The sequence below is a fragment of the Protopterus annectens genome, chromosome 8.part0 (assembly GCF_019279795.1).
Source record: "Protopterus annectens isolate FY-2018-M chromosome 8.part0, PAN1.0, whole genome shotgun sequence".
Lineage (NCBI taxonomy): Eukaryota > Metazoa > Chordata > Ceratodontiformes > Protopteridae > Protopterus > Protopterus annectens.
The window spans coordinates 1,567,503,745-1,567,527,217 of NC_056741.1; the positions used below are offsets into that span (position 1 = coordinate 1,567,503,745).

Below are 23,473 nucleotides of genomic sequence, written 5' to 3' on the forward strand. Positions count from 1 at the left end.
CCTGACTCCCTCTAGCTAGAGTCAAACAAAAAAACTTCTCCAAAGCTGATTACATCTTCCTGAGGGATGGTATAAACAGCTTCACAGTCCCCTCCACCACTGTAGGAACTGGCACCAATGTTGAAATCTACACCAAAGTACTTTACGAGGATTTCTATTAGTGCATGGAATCAGGAATACCTGAAAGGACAAAATCATCCTCCACAAGGAAAAGTAACCATGTCTGGTGGACATCTGCAATTAATAAACTATATTAGAAAAGGAAAAAATTGCTGTCCAGGACCAAAAAGGAGCAGGTGCCCAATTGGAAGCAATCTTTCCCTAGCCTGAACAAGCAAATAAGAGCACTAATGAAATCCTCTAAAACCAACTTTGAGTCCAAATTGGCCACATCTACTAGAGAATATCATAAGGCCTTCTTCACATATGTCAGCAATCTCAAAGGAAGCACCCAGATCTGTTCAGAACTGGTGGTCAAGGACACTACATACACAAATGCTGTAGATATAGCCAATCTACTGGCTGACAGATTCAGGGAAAACCTCTCCCCTCTGCCCCCCCCCTCCATCAGTAAATCAGGGCATCCCCAGTACCTGCCCCTCACCACTTATCTCTAGGGAACAGGTCATCACTGCCCTTTGAATGGAAAAAAAATACAGCTTCCATGGACCTGATAACATCCCAAGCTGCAGCCTACATAAACTTGAAACATCATTAGGCACCCTATTCAACCAAAACCTGAGTACCGACTTTGTCCCAGCTGAGTGGAGGACAGCCACTGTCATCCCTTTGCACAAAGGTGGAGCATCTACCGATCCAGGAATTTATAGACCCATCAACTTAACTAGCCTGGTCTGCAGTGGCATGAAACATATTATCATGGACCTCATTAACAAGGACATTGTGAACCTCCAAACACTCGACCCCGTATAGTTTGGCTTTGTCAAGGAGAGGTCATGTCTGTTAAATCTGGTCGACTTCTTTGAGTGACAGTCACCAAAGCCGTGGACAAGGAGAAGACAGTGCACACCGCCTACCTTGACCTGGCCAAAGCCTTCGACACTATTCCCCATTTGGGCACAGTACATAAACTCTCTCAACTAGGTATCAATCCATATGTTAGCAAAGGGATAGCAAACTGGCTCACTGATATAACCCGTTTAATCAAAATAGGGGAAGCCACGTCAAGCAGTAGACCCATAACGAGTGGTGTACCCCAGGGATCGGTCTTGGGGCCTCTGTTATTTGGGATATACTTCTATGTGGTGCAGGCCAAAACCAGTGGTCTATGGCTGACTAAGTTTGCAGATGACTGCAAGCTGGGTGCATTCATCAGTTCCCCAAGTGATGTATCTCACCCAAACAAATGACTGGTGCCAGAAACATAGCCTCAAGCTGAATGCCAAAAAATGCATCATCATCATCCCCTTTGGGGATTATCAAATTAATAACAACATCCTAAGTACACAATCAGTAGTGAGAAATTTTGGCACCCAGGTTGATAGCAACCGGACTTTTGACCACCATGTTGTTTCCGTTGTACGGAAAGCTTTCTACATGGCCCACCTCATAAGTAAGGGTATCTCATCCAGGGACAAAAAGGTCATAACATCCCTGTATTCTTCCCTTACAAGGCCAATTACTGAGTACAATGCCCCCTCCAGCATGTACCTTGCAAAGCACAAGCAGCAGCTGGAGAGATCACATAGGTTCCTCACCAGGAGAATCCAGGGCCTCAAACAACTACCCTACACAGATAGGCTGAAAGCCCTGCCCCTCTACTCATTTTCATACAGAATCCTCAGAGGCGACCTCTGTCTGGCCTACAGACCAATCTCAGACCCCGCCTTGATTGGACTGCTGCACATCCACAAGTCAAGCTCCACTCAAGTAACCCGTACACACAACATCGGCCTGGTCTGTGATATCAGTAGGACTTGTTGATGGGACAAATTTGTGTCCCAAAGACTCCCCCATCTGTGGAATAGACTCCCTCTCCACGTCAAGCAGAGTACCTCATTATCCCCTTTTTAAGTGCAACCTGGATAACTGGATGGGACACAGAAAATACATCTCTGGGATTCTACCTGTGTCCCTGCTGGACAGGGGCTTTGTGTGCTGACTTGTCTAAACATGTGCTAAACTTTTGGCTAGGCTTAAACTGATGGAATTTGTTGAATACATTAATTTGTCGTCTGACTTTTTGAAATTTACTTTGAATTATTCTACGGATGGTATACAGTTTTTAGATGTATACATATGTAAGGATGAAAAAGGTGGTTTAATTAGCAGATTATATAAGAAGGAATGTCATGTTAATCAGTTACTCAGTAGGGGTAGTATGCATCCGAATTTTGTTTTCAACAATGTTGCTAAAAATCAATTTTTTAGGACATCCAGACTTAATGTGAGGGATGAAGATTATGAGTACCACAAAACTAAAATTGGGTTGGATTTGGTTGCTAGGGGTTACAAACAGGGATTGGTGATGAAGAACTCTGCAGCTGTAGATGCTGTGAGATCCACTGTAGCTAAACCTTATTTCTCTGAACACGCTGCTAAAAAGAAAAAGATTTTTGATAATCGACTTAGAATGTCTATGCATTATACTATGGATGTAAAATTGTATACAGAAATAATAAATAAGCATTGGGGCATTCTGATGACTGATGATAGTATTAAGGCTTTGGTTGGTACAAAACCTCAATTTTCTTTTAAGAATATGAAATCATTAAAATCCAGGTTATGTCATAAATCCCAGAATGAATATTTAACCCTTAATTCAGGCACCAAACCATGTGGTGCATGTAATTATTGTAGTTATGTGTCCACAGTTTCTGAATTTAAACATCCAGATACAGGTGAAATTTACAAACTTACTACTAGTGCTGATTGTAGTACTATGCATGTTGTATACCTTGCTGTCTGCACACTATGTAATAAATATTATGTAGATAAGACTGACCGCACTCTTAGAGAGAGAATCAGAGAACATTTGTATAACATTAAGAGAATGAATGGTATTAATGCACTTGCCAAACATGTTATGCAAACAGATATACAACATGTTTTTATGTTTTCAATACTAACTAAAACTTTTGAGACTGTGAGAAGGGGGAATGTAAGGTATAGAACTGAAGAGTTAGAAGCTGGTTGGATTATTAGATTAAGGGCCAACTGTGGACATGGTCTTAATGACTATGTTCCTATTAAACCAATATTACAGAAAAGGCCTTTGAGAAAGTAATTATAATTATTTTAACAATATATTTTTATCTCATATTTATTTTATGTGTATAGGTGTGCAAAAAATTTTTTATGATATAAATTTTTTATGATATATATTTTTGAAGCATGTTTACTTTAATAATTTGTATTTAGGTCTTGTCACATGATTAATTGTTAGTATAAATAGGTGTCCTAATCAGCGTGTATTATGCACCTGACGAAGCTATATGTGAAAGCGCTTGTGTGAGTAAAGCTGAGCTGACATCAACTTCTTGGATTTTGGATTTGTATTTCAACAGATATTTGAAGTTTAGAGCCATACCTTTGCTTTTTGGACTTTTATTTGATTTCTGTCTTTCAGCAAAGGTCTTAGTTGTTGAACTGGTAATATTTTTTCCTTGCCTAAATAGCTTCATTGTACAGTCAAGAAGCCCGAGAGAATGCAGAGACTTAAATGCAAATGGGGGAAGAAAGCTTTGAAACCAACCTTTTATTTTACAGGGGAATGAAGAATTCAACGACAGTCTACTTAGGAAAAGGTGGGGAGGAGCGGTCATGATGTCACCAGAGGGGGTGGGGTTAAGAACTCAGTCTGAATTTTAAACCCGGTATTAAACCTAGAATTTACAGTTAAACTGAAGCACTAAGCACTTTACCACTTCTGCCATAAGTATAAACACAGTGTATCACTTTTATTTATGAAGACACTTCTGCGCTGATCTACCATCAATAAATAAAATAGCAGCACTATGCCTGTCAACTCTTCCTGGTTGCACAGAATGTTCCTAATTTGGGCTCATGTCTTCACCTTGCCCCTCTCAACATGTTTGATCTCCTTGTAAATTATGGGAGATTTACACTCAGTCAGTAATGCTGTACTTTATAGCTTCCAAATTTCCTTTTAGCAACTACGCATTGGCGGAAAAGCTATTTTCTTATTAGCTTTTCAAGAGAATTAGCATGATATTTAAAAATGATGCTGTTTTGGTTATTTTTATTAGTGCTCTTGGTCCCAGATTCTTCAGCAAAGAAATTCAAAAGCAAATTAAGCCAGAACATTGAAGTAACCGATGAGTGCATTAATGCAGTTGATGGGTACATATGATTTTTTGAAATTGTACTGACTTACCAGTAGTGAAGTTAAACAATCCTGGTAAAAAGTGAAACGTGCATTGTCCTTTGGATGTTTATACATAAAGGAAAACAAAGTATTCAAGAAAATAAATACCAATTCTGCAGTAATTTTATTGCTGACTGGAGCTGTACTTGAATGCACCTGGCTCAGTTAGTGTTTCTCAAACAAGTCACGCTGCGCTCCCTTCGTTCACTTCTCAGGAAAGCCAGTACAGCACAAATAACTGACCATGCAAAAACCTATTTTTTAAGCATGTCTGCATACTACTAATTACAGTACATGGTCGATTTTTCAGCCTTGTTTATTGGTCGCTGCTGCAAACAATGTGCCGCGTGCTTTGCTTTGAAATCTTTAAAATGCATGCAGTGCTCCATAAAATGGAACTGAAGCCACCAAATATAAATAAAGAGGATGGAGAAATGGATTCACAGTTTTTAAATACTGAAACGCGCATTGCTTTAAAAGGGATCGTAAAACAGCGACGAAAAGTGCAAAAATGTTAAGCATTTGTAAAAGGAATCCCATTGTTCTCCTTTAATAGTCTGATAAACTTTGTGGGGAACCACATATCTCCCATTATCTTCCATAGATAGTCCCAATATACACCTCCAAATGTTTTTTTTAGCATTAAGGGCCATCAGCACTAAAATTCCACATTCCTCCTCTGCTACTTTGGATTCACTTTATAATCTTGAAATACTGAAATATTGAAACTTTAAAACCGTGAACTTTCAAACCACAAACGTCACATAAACAAAACAGTACACCACACAGATATACCTACCTGCCGACACTACAAAAAAAACAAACCAACACACACAAACACAACAAAACTAACACACACACATAAGCAATCTTGCACCCCCCCCATGTGGGGGGCTGTGCCCCCCACACCCCTGTACTTATATATACTAATTCCGAGGTCACAGTAAACACACAAACACATAAAACTCACCACTACACACACTCAAATCCCTACCCAATACCCTTACCAAAACACCATTTACCTCAAACCCCAGCTAAATCCACAAACCGCACTGCACGTCACGTACGCGAACACATAATGGCGAATGCAACATTTCTGCAGTCGCTATTATGCAGTTTTGTGTAACCGCGCTTTCGACTTTATAGTCTCGAAATACTGAAATTCAACATTTCAGTATTTCGAGATTATAAAATGTAACTGCTACATCTTATATCATATGAATTTTAATATATTATCAAATGTTTGTTTTTACACATCCACATTGATCTCTATTGATTAATCATTAATCTAGTGAGGATTTCTGATACTCTGCCTCTGCCATAGCTGTTACAAAAATCTTGTAATCATGGTTGAGGACTGATATTGGGTGATATGAGCTTGGATTAGTAGCCTGCCTTCCTTCTTTCAACATCACTGATACGACTGCTCTTTAGCATGATTCTGGAATATTTTCCTTCTCCAATATTTAATTCAACAACTTGTGCCATCTGGGGATAATGTCTTGCTTAAATTCTTTCCATTTAGCAGCCATCTGTTTTACTGGTATAGTTTATATTTGGATATTAGAAGCTTAGGTTTTTGTTTTGCTGGCTCCCATTTTCACTAATTTTCACCTGCATAGTGTTACAATAATTTCTCTCTAAGGCAGCTTCCCATTTTTTTTTTTTTTACTGGTATGGTTTATATTTGGATATTAGAAGCTTAGGTTTTTGTTTTGCTGGCTCCCACTTCATTAAACCTGTTTCAGGGCTCCTCAAAAATGATAGTGCTGAGGAAGCGATACTCTGTTTCTGTAAGTTAAAATACATTGTAAAGTGCTGAATGATATTTATGGTAAACTGGTGAAACTGCTACATTGTTGGAATATTGTCTGGTAATGAGATATTCTAACTAGTTACACTGCTGTTAAATAAGTTTGGTTGTAGCATCAAAATGTATGTTTATTGGTGACTTTTAATGGGCTATGTTAACTCGCTATGCTTTCTGTACAATATTTATGATGTTTATGCTTATTTTGATATTTTTGTTTTGTTGCTTTTAGTCTTATACTCATTCTTTTTGTCTTTTTTGCAACTTTTAGAGCCACTGAGCAGCTGGTCGCTTTGGGTCCCCCCTCCCCCCACTTGTGCGAGCAAGGACTCCTCTCACTCCTGCTGAAATCATCAAAAATAAAGACTGCAGCCCCACCTTTAAATCCGGGAACTTTGCTGTTGCCCCTTATGCATAGTGTAGGTGCCTGCTTTTGTGACTACTGTTATGCATTGTTAAAATCTGATCTGTTACAATCAGCTAGAGTACATACCCCAGTGGCGACAGCTGCAAACCTTCTTCCTCTTAGCCCACCCTTTTCATCCGTTTTGCTGTTGCTGCATTTTGGTAAACTTATCTGCTTTACGTTAAGGTATTTAGCCCCTCTCAATAGAGACATAGCGTTCAGTTCCTACCACTCAGTACATTTTCTTCACTAGTTAAACACCCAACAAAGGTGTAAAGTCTCAAGCAGACTAGTAAGCAGCATACAACTTGTACCTGTGGTGTACTCTTACTGATAGTTTTGCATAGAGAAACTTTCCAGTCCTTGAACAGGATGTAAGCCTTCTCCGTTCTCCCTCGTTGCGCTTGGGCTCACTCCTCTTTCCTACACTACCCCCACTTTCATTACATGTATACTGTCTATGCCACACCTTTTCCTCTCCTCTGGCCAGTTAGCTATCCCCAATCAATTAACATCTCCTTTCTACTATCTCCTCTCTCTCCACACTGTCCCCCCCAGTCACAATACACTCATTCCCTCCCACATTAACTGACCTCACCTCCTTCTCACCTACTTTACATTAGTATCCCTTCCTTATTCCCCTGAACCTCCTAGTAGAACAACATACTACCGTTATTTACCTCTTGTCCTGTTTCTCAGACACTACTCTTCATATCAGCATGATACATTTTTATTTCTCTGCCTCCATCCTCCTTTTCCTTTCCCAATCAACCTCTTACCACCTGCCACTTTACTGACAAACACCATCTCCAACTCTCCCCTTCACTCCCATCACCAACACCCTCCCTAATCTACAGCTCATCTCTCCATCCTTCTATCACACCTCACCTACACACCTTTTCAAAATGAATATATTTCCAATGACCACCCACACTCCCATACCAAAACCTAGAAGTTCTGCTTCCTTAAACACCCTCACATACATTATTACTTTCCTGGAAACACTTCTCCTAGGCGGAGACATCCGCCCCAACCTAGGTCCACCAGCCCCTGCCTCTCTCACTTTTACATATCACTACTCTTCTCTTGAGTCCCCCCTACCCTCCCTCCTTCCCTTAAATCGTTACATATCCTCTCCTTAAATATCCAAAGCCTAGTAAACAAAATCACAGAACTTCATTCCTTCTTTGCCAACATCTCCCCCCATATCTTAACTCTTTCTGAAACCTGGCTGAAACCCCATATCTCAAATACAGAATTCTTACCTCCAGGGTATAACATCTTCCGCTCCAACAGAACCAACAAGAGGAGTGGAGGTGTTGCCATCCTTTATACTGAACAACTCATTCTCTCTCCATTCTCAATTTGTGTACCCAACTTTGAGCCTGCAGAACTCCTTATTGTCAATTGTCATCTAAATCCACATGAAAAATGTGCCATTGCTCCATCGACATACCTCCTGGAAATAATATCCCCATCATCAAGCACATTCACTCCTGGCTTGCTAATAATATTCCATATGAAACAATGCTTCTTGGTGACGTTAACATTGATTGGTCCAAACTTTCTACTTCATCTCCTAGTCATAGTCTCAACCTTTATGTCTTCCACCAACTTATATCCTCCCCTACTCGTAATAACAAAACCTCCACCTGTGGTCCTACCCTGGATTGGATTCTCACCTCAGATCACAACCTTTATCATAACCCTGGCACACTTCCTAACTCTCTTAGTGACCACTCCCTGACCTTTATCCATAGATTCTCCAAACATGCTCCTAAAGACCACCTGTATAGAGATTGTTGTAAACTCAACCACTTCAACCCTGACACTTTTAATTCCACTTTGTCTAATGTAGAATGGTCATTCCTTTGTCTAATGTAGAATGGTCCTTCCATCAACACCTCCCTCTAAATGAGGTCGTAACACCTTTTAATAAAATATTCCTAGATATACTTAACTCTATGGCACCTATTAGAAAAATCAGAATAAAATCTAACTCAGTCCCCTGCTTCACTAAACATATCCGCTCCATTGTACATAAAAGAGACAGTATCTGGAAAGCCTGTGTCAAAAATAAGTCCCCTATTCTACTTCAAAAATATAAGGAGCTCAGAAACATGTCCATAAACTTGTTAAAAATGATAAGAAAATGTTCTTCTGTTCCAACCAATGTAACCCACATAAAAATCCCCCCAAAAATCTGGAATTCCATTAATCATCTTCTTTATCCTGGCAGTCCTCCAACTCCCAACCCCTTCCCACAGAATACTGCTACTGAAACTGCCATTCTCCTTAAAAACTATTTCATTGAAACAATCCAAAAACTTACGTAACATTCTAATACCTACTCTTCCCCTCCTTTAGCCCCCAACATAATTCCTCTCACTACACAAAATAGTAATACTTCCACTACTCCCCCTTCACCCCCAAACATGACACCCTTCAATACCTTCTCTTTCAAATCTGTCCCCACCTCCTTCATCAAATCTCTCCTTTCCAAGCTCAAACCTTGCCCCCCCCTCTGCTGATAAACTGCCTGTCTTCTTTCTCAAAATTGCTGCAGAATCCATTACCTACTCCATCTCCATACCCATAAATTGTTCCACTACTGAAGCCTTTGTCCCTGATTCATGGAATTCCTTTTTCACTATTCCTCATCATAAGGGCGGAAACTCTCCCGATCCATCTAACTATAGACCCATTGCCATCTTGTCCCCCATTTCCAAAATTCTGGAAAAATGTATTCACATCCAGCTGCTCAAACACCTGCTTAATAATAACCTTCTAACATCTACCCAATATGGGTTTAGACCCTACCACAGCACTTCCACTGCACTACTTTCCTTCGCCCATATAGTAGCTGAGGTCTGGGACAAAAACATGTTATTCTCCTTTTTATTTCTTGAGCTCTCTAAAGCTTTCGACACTGTCTGTCACTCTAAACTTCTAGCTAAACTTTCTAACCTCCGTCTCTCTGCTTCCTCCTTAAGCTGGTTCTCACGTCACCTCACCAATAAGCAGCAGACCATTCGCTGGCATACTGTCTTCTCCCCCTTCCAACCTGTCAACACTGGGGTTCCACAGGGATCTATCTTAGTCCCCATCTTGTTCAATATTTTCACTAATAATCTACATTCTACCTGTAACCTCACAGCACTCCTTCAATATGCTGATGATTCAACTCTTTTTACCACTGCACACAGCATCCCCTAATCTCTTATCTCTAGCTCAGAACTCCTTTCCTTCTGTAGAAACATGGCTTTCTGACAATCAACTTGTACTTAATACTAAAAAAATAAACTCCTCCTCTTCCTTCTTAAAACACTGGCACATCACAAATCCTCCTTTTCCATCATCTTCATCAACAATACCATCATTAAACCTGAACCCCATACCAAACTACTAGGCATCATAATTGACGATGAATTAAAATGTGACAGACACGTCCAACATTGTTTAAAGAAAACACACCAAAAACTTGGTCTTCTCTATCGTAATCAGAAATTCCTTACACCTTCCTCCAACATATCCCTAGCCCAGTCTCTCCTGTTACCTTGTCTTATGAATGCAGCCCCTATTCTTACAAATAATCAAACTACTCTACTCTCCAAACTTGAACAGACTTATAATAAAATTGCAAGATTTGCCACTAGTCTCCCTTATAATTCCCATCACTGTCCCAAATTCTCTAACCAACTATTACTTCAGCAACTACACATTACCCATTCAGTCCTGAATGACCCCCCATTCCTGCCCCTCCATCTCTAACGTAGTATCATATTACAACCCCCATCGTCTCCTTCGCACAACCTGCAAACTCCTCCTTGATATCTACAAACCTAACAGAAATACTGGAAAATCCCTGTATAAGTATTCTGTAGCCCACGCCTGGAATACATTTCCCCTTAATGTAAGACAGATCTCCCAAAAAATACCTGTTTAAACATGAACTAAAAGCTATCTACTAAGGACTTGGTCCTGCCCGTGTCTAACCCCCACATGACAACTTTATAATTTACTCATTCTCTACTCATCTAATCTGTATCACCCCCTTTCTTTCTCCTCTTCTCTCTTGTAATTCTATATCATTTTTTCTGGATTTTATATTCAAAATATATTCCTGAATTTAAAACATAATAATTGTATCAGCACCATGTCTCTGTCAAATACATTAAGTGCATCTCATGTCTTGTACCAATTCTGTAATCTTATTGTTACTTTTATTTTTATCTCATCTACAGTACATAATGATGTTAACGGTTGCTAATATTCCTCATGTTATATCTTCTGTACATCCATTCATTTTTGTTATATTTCTAATTTTTACAGGATTGTGAACTAACTGGAGCTTTTCTCCTTGGGTTTCCACTGAAAATAGGTCTTTGGCTCAGTTGGACTAACCCGGCTAACAAATGTCAAATAAAATAAATATATCCCACCCAGGTGTTTTTCATGTGGCCTGTTCCTGCATTTGTTCTTTTATTTCCTGTACTGTAATCTAGTTTGCTAGCTTCTCATCCTCATGCTGCAGTAGTTTTGCTAGTTGCAGTCTTTCTAAAAATTTTTTAAGTCTTGTTTCCCAATGATTTACCATCTGTTGCTGTTTATATTGTTGAAATACCCTCTCAATCTCACCTGTCTCTTTTACCATCTCTGCTGATACCATGTCTCTAACTTTCATTTTAAACCTTTCTACTTTCTATTGTTTCAGTCTTAATGCTAATTTATTTCTGCTATTTTGAGCCATTTTCCTCATAAAATATTTTAACAGCTGCCATTTGTGTTTAAAGATCTCCTCAAAATGTTCTCTTCATTTCTTTTCTAAGATACCCAGTTCCTCTCTCTGGCCCTCATTTCCCTTTCTTTCTTCCAATTCCTTAAGTTTTTTTTGTAAGTTTTGTTCTTTTTCCAATCTCTGTTTTCCTGTTCCTGTGCTCTTTTCTTTAAAGCTGTCTTGACTAGCTCCCATTCCTCCACTATCTCTAGTTGCCTTTCTTCTACACTTAGTATACTGTCGTTTAGCATTTTCTTTAATTCCACTTTCTCCCTATCATTCTTAAATCTTCTACTTTAAACCTCCAGTGTCTGAGACTTGTCTCCATACTTAAATCTGTATTTCTGCTTCTACTGGTGCATGATTTGATAAAAAGTACTTGGCATGTGATTCATCTTTGACTAAATGCTCATGTTCCTTTGTTAAATATATCCGGTCAGTCCTGGAATGTGTTCCATATTTCTCTAAGAAATGTGTATCATTTACTTTCCAGACTAATGTCGCCTAAATTCCTCATTCCATAAATTCTCTTAATACATCTTAGCAATTTCCATTCCATTACCTTCATTCTACTCAGTCCTCTACTAACATCTTATAGTGCCTCTACAGCATTCCAGTCATGGGCAGTAACACCTATTTCCTGGATTTAGGAAATTGGCTCTCCAATAATAGGTTATTATTTTATTTTTCCACTCACCTATAATTAGGGCAAATATTCCCTGCTCATCAGTTTTTTTTCAATGTTTGCATTGGAGGGCTATTTTTATTAAGACTAATACCCCTCTTTTCCTTCCCTCTGGGCCTCTAGCAAAATATCCCTTAGCCTCTGTTTGCTATTTCCTCATGTTCCTTATTATGTAGATGTACTTCCTGCATCATTATTATCTCTGCCTTTCTGTTTTTCATATACTCCATTACTGTTCCTGCTTTCCCTTTATTATGAAGAACATTCACATTCTATGCAGTAGGAAAGAAAACAAATCATATTAACATTTTTCCATTTACAAACATTACATATTAAATGTTTTTTTCTGTTCTTTTATAACACCTGTCTTTCAATCTAACATTACATAGATCACTCAAGTCCTGCCTTCCTTTAAAGCTTACTTGTCCTTCTGAACATTATTATACATGTATTGTTTCAACAAATTTAATTTATTTCTGTGTAATTTGCTTCTTCCCAGTTATTTTATCTATTTTACCATATTCAGTACAATTGGTTTAGATTCTTATTTCCTTTTTCCTAGTAATTGCTTTTTTTGTTAGGCGACAGAATTAAACTTAATAAAACTTTACTGTGTTCAGAAACCGTCACAGCTGAAAAATACTAATTTTCTTAGTTACATCCATTTGCTCACCCAATATTTCTGATGGTGTAACTCCCAGTAACATGTTCCCAGTTACCTCTTTCTTCCCCATTACACCTCCAGCATTTGCTGTCTACCTGAGGAAAAATTCTTTGAAGTCTGCTCGGTGTATAAAAAGTACATATGCAAATGCTTCCAAGCAAAAATTCTAAAGTTTATGGACTTTGTTGCTTACTTGAGAGCCTTACATATGTCCTGCCATTGCAAACGTAGGAATGGCTTTTCCATTCTCTCTTCCCAATCTTTCCTAACCTCCTCTGATTTATTCTTATAGTTATCATAAAATATTTCTTATGCATTACTAATTAACCCCTTTTCAACATCAGTGTCTGTTGTAGATTCAACTTACTTAAAACTCTACCACAGCAGGTCTTTCACTTAGGACTCTCCAGTCCCTTTCTCTTTGCCTATATACTGATATCAATAGCTGACATGGAAGATAGTCACTAAACTGCAGTCCAAACTTCTTCTTGGACTTAACCCACTCTCTTGCCTTTCCCTCAGTAGTTATTTGCTCCCAATACCTTGGTTCCTTTGCCAGTTTTCTCCAGTAAATTTTATACCCTCTTTCCTATTTTCTGTACCCCTACTTGCAGTCATCCCTATTGGGAAAATTTAATTTCTCCATTCGTGTGTTGGTTTAGCTCTTAGAATACTTTTTGCAACTTTATGAATATAATATTCTGTATGATGGTTATTATTCTCCTTAAGGATCTGTATCCAAAACCCAACTCTCTCCTGATTTCTTGATATCCACCCCCTGTCCATGCTTCACCATCATCCCTTCCACTTTGAATTATAACCTTCTGCTTATGCTGTGTATATTAGTCTTAACTGTATAACTCTAAAATATCCCTTCAAAATTTGTAGTCCTAAACCACCTTCTTTTACTAGGAGGATCAAATTTTCTCACTTAGTTCTTGCCCTCTTTCCCTCACAGCTTATCGCCCAGAACTTTTCCTCTGTTTGCTAAAAATATGCCCGATCTGTATGTAAAACTAACAGGACTAAAAACATTTTCACTACACTATCATCAATATCCATAAACAAAAGCTTCCAGTTTCTCATTTTTGTATTATCTTTTGTTTAGTCTCTTCCCTCATTACTTTAGCTGCCATAACAGAATCCATTTTAATCCACACTCCTAAATACTTCATCTTATCATCCCCCCATAAATGTAGGTATTGCTGAATCAAGTCATGAATGGGTACATAATTTACAGCTATAGGCTTTGTTGTGCCTTCATTAATTTTATATCCTGAAAAGATTTGAAACTATCTCAAAATGTTCCAGAACACTGGGATATCTTTAGAGGACTTATTAAGTACAAAATAATGACATCAGCAAATAAAGCCAACTTATCTTGATTAACATGCCAATTAGATCCTTGAAATTCTGGGTCACTTATTTCTTTGCCAGTGGTTCTAAATGTAAAGCAAATAACAAAGGGGACAGAGGATACCCATGCCTGTTTCCTCTGTTCAAACACAACTTAAAGAAAACCCCACCCACTTTAATTCTTGCCTGTGGTCCTTCATATGGCCCTATAACTAACCTTATAATTGTATTAGGGGAGCAAATGCTTACATTGCCCTTCGTATAAAAACTCAGCTTACTCAGTTGAATGTTTTCTCTGTATCAAAACCCTTGACCAATGGCAGTATTTTCTTACATTCTAATTCCCTCTGGATGTTCATTGCTCTATTAATATTGTTAAATGTGTGCCTCCCCTCCACAAAGCTACATTCATCCATATCTATCAAGTTTGGCAACATCTTTGCCATTCTAACCAATAGATATAAACATTTATAATCATGGTTTAAAACTGAAATGGGTCTATATGAGGGTGGGTCTGAGGGATCTTTATCCTGTTTGGGTAATACAGCCAATACAGCTTTCTTCAAAGATGCTGCTTCTCCTCCTTTTGAAGTACTATTAAACAAAAATTTCCAGATCTTTGTCACGTTCTTCCCTCCTGCAAGACTAAGGTCCCCAGACCAAGTAAAATGCAAACAGCAAAAATACAGTAGAAATATAATAACTGAGGCTTAGATGCTGCAGCAGTTCAGAATTCCCTTACTATTGTGAATGGTACTACAAGATTGAGAGTCCCATACCAAGTAAAATGAAAATAATAGAAATGTAATACATGAGGCTGAGGTCCTTCAGTAGTTCACAATTTTCAAACTATTGTGAGTGATACTAAGATTCCCAGACTAAGTGAAATGCAGGCAGAAAAATGCAGTAGAAATGTAATAAATGAGGCACAAATCCTACAGAAAATCACAGTTCTCACACTACTGTGAGTGAAAGTACAAAGCCAAGGCCCACAGATGAAGTAAAATGCAAACGGTAAAATACAGTAGAAATGAAATAAATGAGGCTCAGAGCTTGCATCAACTTACAATTCTCCCACTGTTGTGAGGGTTAATACAAGACTAATGTTCAAGACCAAGTTAAAAATGCAAACAGATGACTTTTGTTTAAAACAAGGGGGAATGTAAAAAATGTACAATACATAGCTCAGATTAGCACTCTGAATATTGCAGTGTGCACTAACTGAATGGGATGATGTGAAACAGAGGCCAGTTCAAGCTTTAAGAGTCTAATGGACATGCCTTATCAGTTTGAGCTATCAGTGCCATTTGTTTTAGCACTAGGAGGGGCTTACAGTGTCTAATTAGGGTAAGGGTGGGCAGCTAAAACGCCACCAAATTTAAAAGCACAGTAGGAGTTGGGTGGGTGGGTGGTAAAAAAAAATCTAAGAATCAATGCAGTTAAGCTTCAGTTGTAAATTCTTAGCTCTTGCAGCCAGGTAAGAAAGCAGATGAATATCTTAAGAAAACTGTTTCTCAGCTTCTCCCATTAATCATCTAGGTATAATTCCTGTTCAGGCAATGAATGGAAAAGGAATGTTTCCCAACTGACTCTATCCAACAACTTTTAAGACTAAATAAAACAAAATTTAAAATACAACAAACTGTAGTATAATAAGACCAAAATAAATAAAAGTAATAGAAATATCCAAACCTTTAATGTAAAAATACAAACATCAATGCAGTCAAACAGCAGTTGTAAACTCAGAGCTCTTGTAGCTCTGTTATTTGTTGAGCCTCGTCTTCCTGTAATTTTGGCAAAATCAATTCTTCCTTAAATATTTCCATTTGTACTCTTTCTTGGTTACCACATTCCTCTGCTTTACAGAGATTTTCATAAAATGCCCTAAATATCTCTAATACTTCTATAAAATCTCTGGTTATTTTTCTTGGCCTGGGCTCCATAAATTTGATGATAAATCGTGATGCTTTCTGTTGCCTAAGGCACTGTGCTAAAGGTGATCTGGAGTTATCAAAACAGTTGTTTAACAGTCATCTTTTTGAACTCATACATATCCAAATACACCTTTATTTTCTCTTTAGCACTGTGCAGTTGCTACTGTTCTTGTTCTGTGAGGTTTTCCTTCTTAATCATATTTCTTTCTCTTCTAATTCTACACTATTTTTAAACTCAGTTTTCCTTTTATTCCACCTCCTAGCTATTCCTTCTGAAAAAAAATTCTGTCTTCCCTTGTAACTCTAATAATTTCTATTACCCATTATTTAAATTCACTCTTCTGATAGGTAGGTGGGGAAATGCCAGTGTCTCATTTTATTTCATTACCTGTATTTTTATCTAAGTTTTTGGAGCATGATGTGAAATAGTTATTGGATGTGTGTGTCAGACCTTTCAGTTAAATGAAAATGTTCCTGTGAAATATAATTTGGTCTGTATCTTTAAGGTATTTACATTCCAAGATACTGTAGATAGAGTAGCCATTATGATTTTAAAAAATATTGTTTTAGTTTATTATATGGCAATTTTTTTAATGTGTACTCCCAGCTTATTCATACATGTATACACTGTTTGGCAGACTTATCTTTTACACATTGGTTTCTTCTCATCTCTGTTTGAACCTATATTATATTTCTCAAGACTGTTTTACTGAAACCCTCAAAAAATAAAATAAATAAGTAAGCAAACGCATTTTCCAAACATTTCACACCCCCTATCATTAATAAATAAAATTTTATCTTCCAGAGAGGAACAATTATCCCAAATTGACAGTCGCACACACAGACAAGACAAAATCTAAAAATTAAGGTTACCCATGCTAAAGTGAATGTTACAGCTTGTGTCTCCATTACAGAGATTATTGGCTGTTTATTTCTTATCTCTGCTCCCCTCCCAGATGTGAAAAACAGCTTATGTACTTTCAGAAAACATTAATTGTTAGCCTGAAGAAAAAGTGCACAGGCTAGCTTTAAAGAAATAAAAATAATTATTCACTGTTATATAAAATGCATTAAAGTATTAAGGCTGCTGAGAAGGTTGCTATCTGTTATTCCCCTCCCATAATTTCAAATGTTTATTTTTCACTAAACTGTTTGTCACTGCACCTTTAAATTTTGCATTTCCCTCAGCAAAGAATGCTCAGAAATCTCAACATTAATTGCTTGCACTTATAGTCTGTTTCCATGTAAAAGTGGCCAGCAATGAGAAAAAGAACAGCTAACAAATTGCAGAAGTCTGAAGAAATCTTTCTAAATTTCACTATGAACAGAATATATAGAATTCCCCTGTCTAACTGCCTTCAGCTGCAGACAGATTGTTTGAAACTGAGAAGATTTGTTAATAGAAACAAACAAGCTAATATATTTACAGATGCAATGATCTTAATATTTTAATGACGTTTATCATTTGCTCTTATTCTTCAAGCCTTTTTGCTTATTATCTGAGTTCTACATATAAAACAATCTGTACACTTTTACACCCCAATCCAAATCCAGCAGCCCAAGATCACAGCATTATATTAGTATAAACTTGCTTCTGTTTAGCCTTTCTTCTCTTGTTATGTTGTAAAACCTATAGTTTTGCAACTAAAAAGGTACTTATGTACTTTAATAACTTTAACACATGCAGCAGTCACTGAAAATACCCCCACACATTTAAAATACCCCTGATATAACATATACAAAATGCTTTTTTAACAGAACATGTAGTTTATATCATGAAATGCTGTATGCAGATACCAGTAAGAACAAAACTTGTTTTACTTAGTTATTTCTTTTTCCCCTTTAGTGTCCCTCTAAACATTAAAGTCATAATGTGGGGTACATGTTTTGCAATCCACCCACAAGTTTAACAAATTCAGGAACACTACAATATTTTCTTAGTGACTTTTATTTACAAAGTCATATTTCACAAATGTGAGTGATGCTTTATATTCTCACACTTATTTACTAATTTCAGTATTGCCGTTTTTTTTTCTGATCATCTTCATCTTCTGACATTAGACTGTTGTTCAAGTTTAAGGTACTCCTGATTCTTCTAGTCATTTCCTTTGTTTGTTTGTTTCTTTCTACCTCAAAAGCATTTTCCTTTGGAACATCGAAGATGGGTTCACTAGCAAAGTCTCTCTTTGAGCTTTATTGTCAGAAGGATGAGAAGCAGAGTCCCCTTCTGCTTGCTGACTCTTTTTTTTTTTATGGATAAACTGTATTATTTCCTCCATAATTCTGGATCAAAAGATCCTCCAGGAAAAATACTATGAAAAGAGCTGGATACAACAGCTTAAATCTCACACCTGCCTCTCAAAATTCCCTGTGTGCTGGAATAGATTTGCTTTGCTTCTGCCTGTTGTACATTGAATAATTTTCCACAAGCTCTCTGCTGTCTCCAGTTTTTAATACGTTTCCCTTCTGCCACAGCTTTGTCTGGATCAACTCTTTCTGCTGATATGAGTGGATCTTTAATAGTATAGGTTTTGGCTGCTTTTCTCATGGCCAGGTTGGAGCATGTATTCAGTGTGCCCTTTCAATTAATAAATCCTGCTGCGGAAAACCAGTACAGTTACTTATTTGTACTTTCATAAAATTAATACAATCTGTTCCTTCCAGTCTCCCTGGTAAAGCAGAAAATTACAGGTTTCTCTCTGTGCTGTCTTTTCCAACTGTAGTATTTGCTCTTTGTGAGAAGCCTCATACTCAGCCAGTCTTTTCTTTATTTCAACCTCTGATATTTGCAGTTATCAGTTCATCTGAATAGCTACTTAAACCTTTTCTATGTTTCCTGCTGTTTGTTATTTACGTTAATATATTCCTTCAGTATTGAGCACATTTGATTTATGTTTTCCTCGAATTCACTGGAAGCCATCTCTTAAACTTAGACTGAAGTTTGAACTGCTTTTTGCTGAGAGCTGCAGGATCATTTTCAGTCAGTGTTTTTTCTTCATCTTTTTTGGTTGATTTTCTTTCATAATCTCCAGATGTCATATTTGCTGGTATCCAGGCAGTGCACTTACTAAGCAGTAACTGAATTTTACCAAAACAAAAGGTTTAATGGCATTCCTTTTTAACAGTTAGTGCTGAGATTAAGCTATTGATCAGTGTTCAGCCATCTTGGAAGTCACATTCCATAAAATCATTCTTAACCCCATTTTAACTCCACTTGTTCCCCTTGATGCATTTTCACTGTTTCTTTTTGTTTCCTTTTATCTTCAGCTTCTCATGTTTCTTGTCTCCACTCTTTCCATAATCCCTTCTAGTAGCATTGAAATATTTCTATCCAGCTGTGCTACTAACACTGAAGAAAAAACTATATGCACACAAACCTCTCCCCCTTTCCAATATTCTGTCTTCCTTTCATCAGAAGCACATCTTGCTCTGTGCTGGCACTGAAGCTTTATTTATGCTTTTTTTCTTCTGATTTGAATTCCAGCCCTATTTGAAATTCTTTTCATTCTTTCTGTTTTCAATTCACTTGCCAGTAATCATTGTGTTGTATTTAGCCATCTTTCCTTAATACCATTATCCATACTCTATTTCCTTTAACCAATGACTCTTAAATGTCATTGCATTTTTTCTTAAGCCTCTCTCCTATCCTGTCTATGTACTCTGCTGCAGTTATGTTTTGATCATTTCCTATTCTGCATATTAGTTGCATTCTCAGTGCCTTTCTGTTTTCTTGCATTAACCCCACCACCACCCACCATCATTTCGCTTGTTTTGGTTCCTTCCAAATTTCTCCTTTCAGTACTTATCTTTCCAAAAAAATAATTTTGGCTTGTTACCTTTCCTTATTTTCTCTTGCTGCCTTAAATCTCTACTCACTCCCAAGATCCTTAACTGAATCCTGTCCTTTTACTCGCATCCATTTTTTCCACAGGTGTCTTAAGGAGTAAAGAGCCTCTCCTATTTATTTAAGCCTGATATACTTCCTCTTGATCTGGACAGCTTTCTTTGCCCATATTATCTATTTTCTGTACAATTGTATTCATTGAATGGGGTTGAGCTCCCCTTCCCAAGTAATACCCCACTACTAGGTAATATATCGGGGATAGATGTCCCGTTGTACTTCCTGTTCTTCCTATATTTTTCCAGTGCTATTTATACTCTTCCCTTTTGTCCTTCCTTATCAGTTCATTACTTCTAGATTCCATCCCCCTCTTTCATTCCCTCATTTCCCACTTTACATTATTCTTGATCTGGTTCCCATAATTTCAGTTAAGCATATCTGCTCCTTCCCCTTAATGTTGTAGGCTTACTTCTTTCATGCCCGCATCACAAATATACCACAGTTCAGTTAAGTAACATGCATATTATGACTTTCTTCTGAGCTATAAGGATTGCAAAGATGATAAAGCCTTCACATGCTTTACCTGCTTAATTCTGACAGGCATATTGCAAATGTCTTAACAGTAAGAAAATAATTCCGACATGCTCATCTTTATTAGGTGTCAGAAATCAGGCTGAAATGAACAGAAAACTGTCTCATGCCTAATTGACTTATTCAGAAGTAACATAACTAGTGTGCAAAAAATTGTCAATCAAAACAGGGTGAAAAAAATACAAAAGTAACAGTCTGAGATTTATGTCCAGTGTTTGTATGACAAGAATAGGTGACTGTTATGTATTTTCAGATACCCTTTTGCTGGATCTCCCTGCTCTTTAATGCCAGAGTTGTCATTTAGTAACAGAATCTTTCTTTTTCATCTTGCTGGATAACCAGCAATGGACTTAAATGTATAGGAATATTTTTGGTTGAACTAATTGTTTTGACCACACATATCTAATTAATTTGTATTTCTAACTGTTAAGCTATGAATCTTCAGTCACAATTTTTACAACGCACTTAAAGATGTGCTTTTATTATTATTTTTCTTGCTGTATTTATTTGTCTAGTTGCCACTGTAAAGAATATACCTTACCTGAAGATTTGTGTGACACTTTCTGTTTGGCTAGTAGCCCACAAATATCTGCAGTTCTGACGTCATTTGGGGAGCTCCAGTTAATCATTCGGGAGAAATCAAGCAGAAGCAAGAAACTGGTAAGTTAGTTTCACAGAAAGAGAAAACTGTCAAAGATTGATTATTTTCTTTTCATTTTTTTACTGCTGAAATAGTAAATAACTGAAGGCCTGGAGTGATTAAATACGCTGCCTCTTTCTGCATTTAAAAAATGAGAGCTGCTTCCAGGCTTTGATTTTTAATCACCTGGTATGAAAGTACTAGTTAAAGTTTCTTTTGGATGCTGGCAGCTTATTTTACTATTCTATGACTTTGACAAAGAAAACAAAATCCTTTCAACTGTTAAAGGATTACAAAATTGCTAAGTAGTTTCTATTGCAGAAGAAATTTTTACTGAATACATCATGAAAAGTAACATAAATATTGAAACATAAGATTTAAGATGATCATTTCCAGACATTGGAACAGATGGGCTGATTGCCACATGCACTTTATCACCATGGCAACAACAAAATTCTGGCTAGCTTGAGTTCCTTCCATGTCCCATAATGCAGTCTCCCAAGCTGTTTCTCTAAATCGTGTTGTGACAATCAAACTCTTCAGCAACTGTTTAGTTTATCTCAGGATTTTCAGGGAAAGTTTGCATATTCTAACTCATTACCATTAGGACATGACTTAGCTAAATGTTGCTAGTAGTTTCAAACAATTTCTTAATTTTTTATCTTCTTTTTTATCATAGGATCATAAGAGGTTACTAGGCTAATGGCCCTGCGGCTCAGCACCTGTCACCCCTGTCGTCACTTATCTATTCCGTCCTTGTCACCTTTCCTCTCATATCAAAAAAAGAAAAAAAAACTTTTAAATATCTTCCTTCTATGTTTCATGCTATATGTAGGAATTTAAGGTCAGCTGTCTGCTTTTTGGATTAGAGTGACACTTTAGATTGTAGAATAATGTCTAGTGCACTTGTTCAGATAACTGTATATAAATGACTGAATGATGACAATATGATCTCTGGATTGACAAAATGCAGGCAATATGGTGACAAGATACCTCCACACGACTCACACAAGCTTTGCACAGCGTATCTATGGGTTGGGCTTATTTACTTGAGTGTAAGATATGTAAAAATTGCAGTTCTAGGAACCTGCATCACAGGTGTAATAGAGAGAAGGAAAAGGAGAGGGAAAGAGACTAGGCCACTGATAAGGATAAGTCAGATCATCAAGAAAAAAAAAGAAGAAGGTTAGAATATAGACAAGGAGAAAGGGATGGGGGAATCCGAAATGAAAGACCAGCACTGGTTTAGTTTTTAATTGAATCTAGAACAGAAGCTGCTGTTAAAAAAGGGATAATTAGTAGGGCATATAAAATATATGATCTGCAAAGGGAATATCATGGGCTCTGGCTAGAAGCACCAGACTGTAGGCTCTAGGCACAACCAATTACTGTACTCTCTTACCTTCTAGCCCCCCCTCAGGGGTCCACTCTCTATACAGTAACCCTTTGTCCCAGTATACAGATTCCCCCTTCCCTTGAGAACCAAGTGCCTCCCTAGCTACCTGCCTCAGGCCGTGCAATGTAGGGTCTCAGAGCTGAGCCTGTCTCAACTCACTCTTTGTAACCCTTCCCAGCTCCTCTTCCACAGGAAGTCTGACATCCTCTGACAGTGGTGCCTAACTGTCAGCCTGGGTACTACTACTCACCTCTACCTTTGCAGTCACTCTGTCCAAGGTAACATCAGTACCCACAAGCAGCTGTGGCTCACCTTCAGTCTCACTGCTACAGAGTAGCTCCCTCCCTGAAGTAACCACCTCACTAGTCCTAGCTGCAAGTATTTAGTCTGTCTGGGTCTCATCCAGGCTACCAGACCCACGTGCTTGTTTCCTAGACTGACTGTGTGTAACTGCATAAACACATGATACTGCCTCATTCAAATTTTTCCCTCTCAGGACATCTGCAGGATGATAGTTCGGTGCCCCTGTTGTCTCAAGACAACTTACTATTGGCATTTTGTCTTCCCCACTTACTGGCTGTCTCACCTTTTGTTCCCCACCTTTCCTCCATGGACATCTGTATGCCACATGGCCCCACTGGTTGCATTCAAAACATTTAACTCTAGGTCCTGGACGTGTACCTGGACTAGTGGCTTCCCCTGCTACTAGCAGATTCTGTTGGGGCAGTCTCTGCTGCCCACCATGGGTTCCTATAAGACCCATGAGCAGTACTGGGGGTCACTTTCCTGTGCAGGGATGCCCTCCTTGCTAGGTATAGGTCTCCCTTCTTCCCCAACTCCTCTAAAGTAGCACACTGTTTATCAGCTAACCAGATCCTCATGTCCTCATGTAAAGTGCTAAGGGCTTGTTCCTCCATCAAAAGGTCTGACAGCCCTTCAAAAGTGGTGACCTGACATCCACTCACCCACCTATGAAAATAAGTGCTCAATTCAGCAACATATTTGCACACACTTTCATCTGCCTT

The 23,473-nt window shown here is 37.9% G+C and overlaps 1 protein-coding gene across 1 annotated transcript in view; it reads left to right on the forward strand.

Moving 5' to 3' along the window:
• LOC122808514 overlaps positions 1–23,473 on the forward strand; it is a 1,519,214-nt gene that overhangs the window by 118,888 nt on the left and 1,376,853 nt on the right. The window contains exon 3 of the mRNA XM_044079469.1: positions 20,928–21,072. Within this exon, the coding sequence (XP_043935404.1) occupies positions 20,928–21,072 (145 nt within the window). The remainder of the gene's footprint in view (positions 1–20,927; positions 21,073–23,473) is intronic.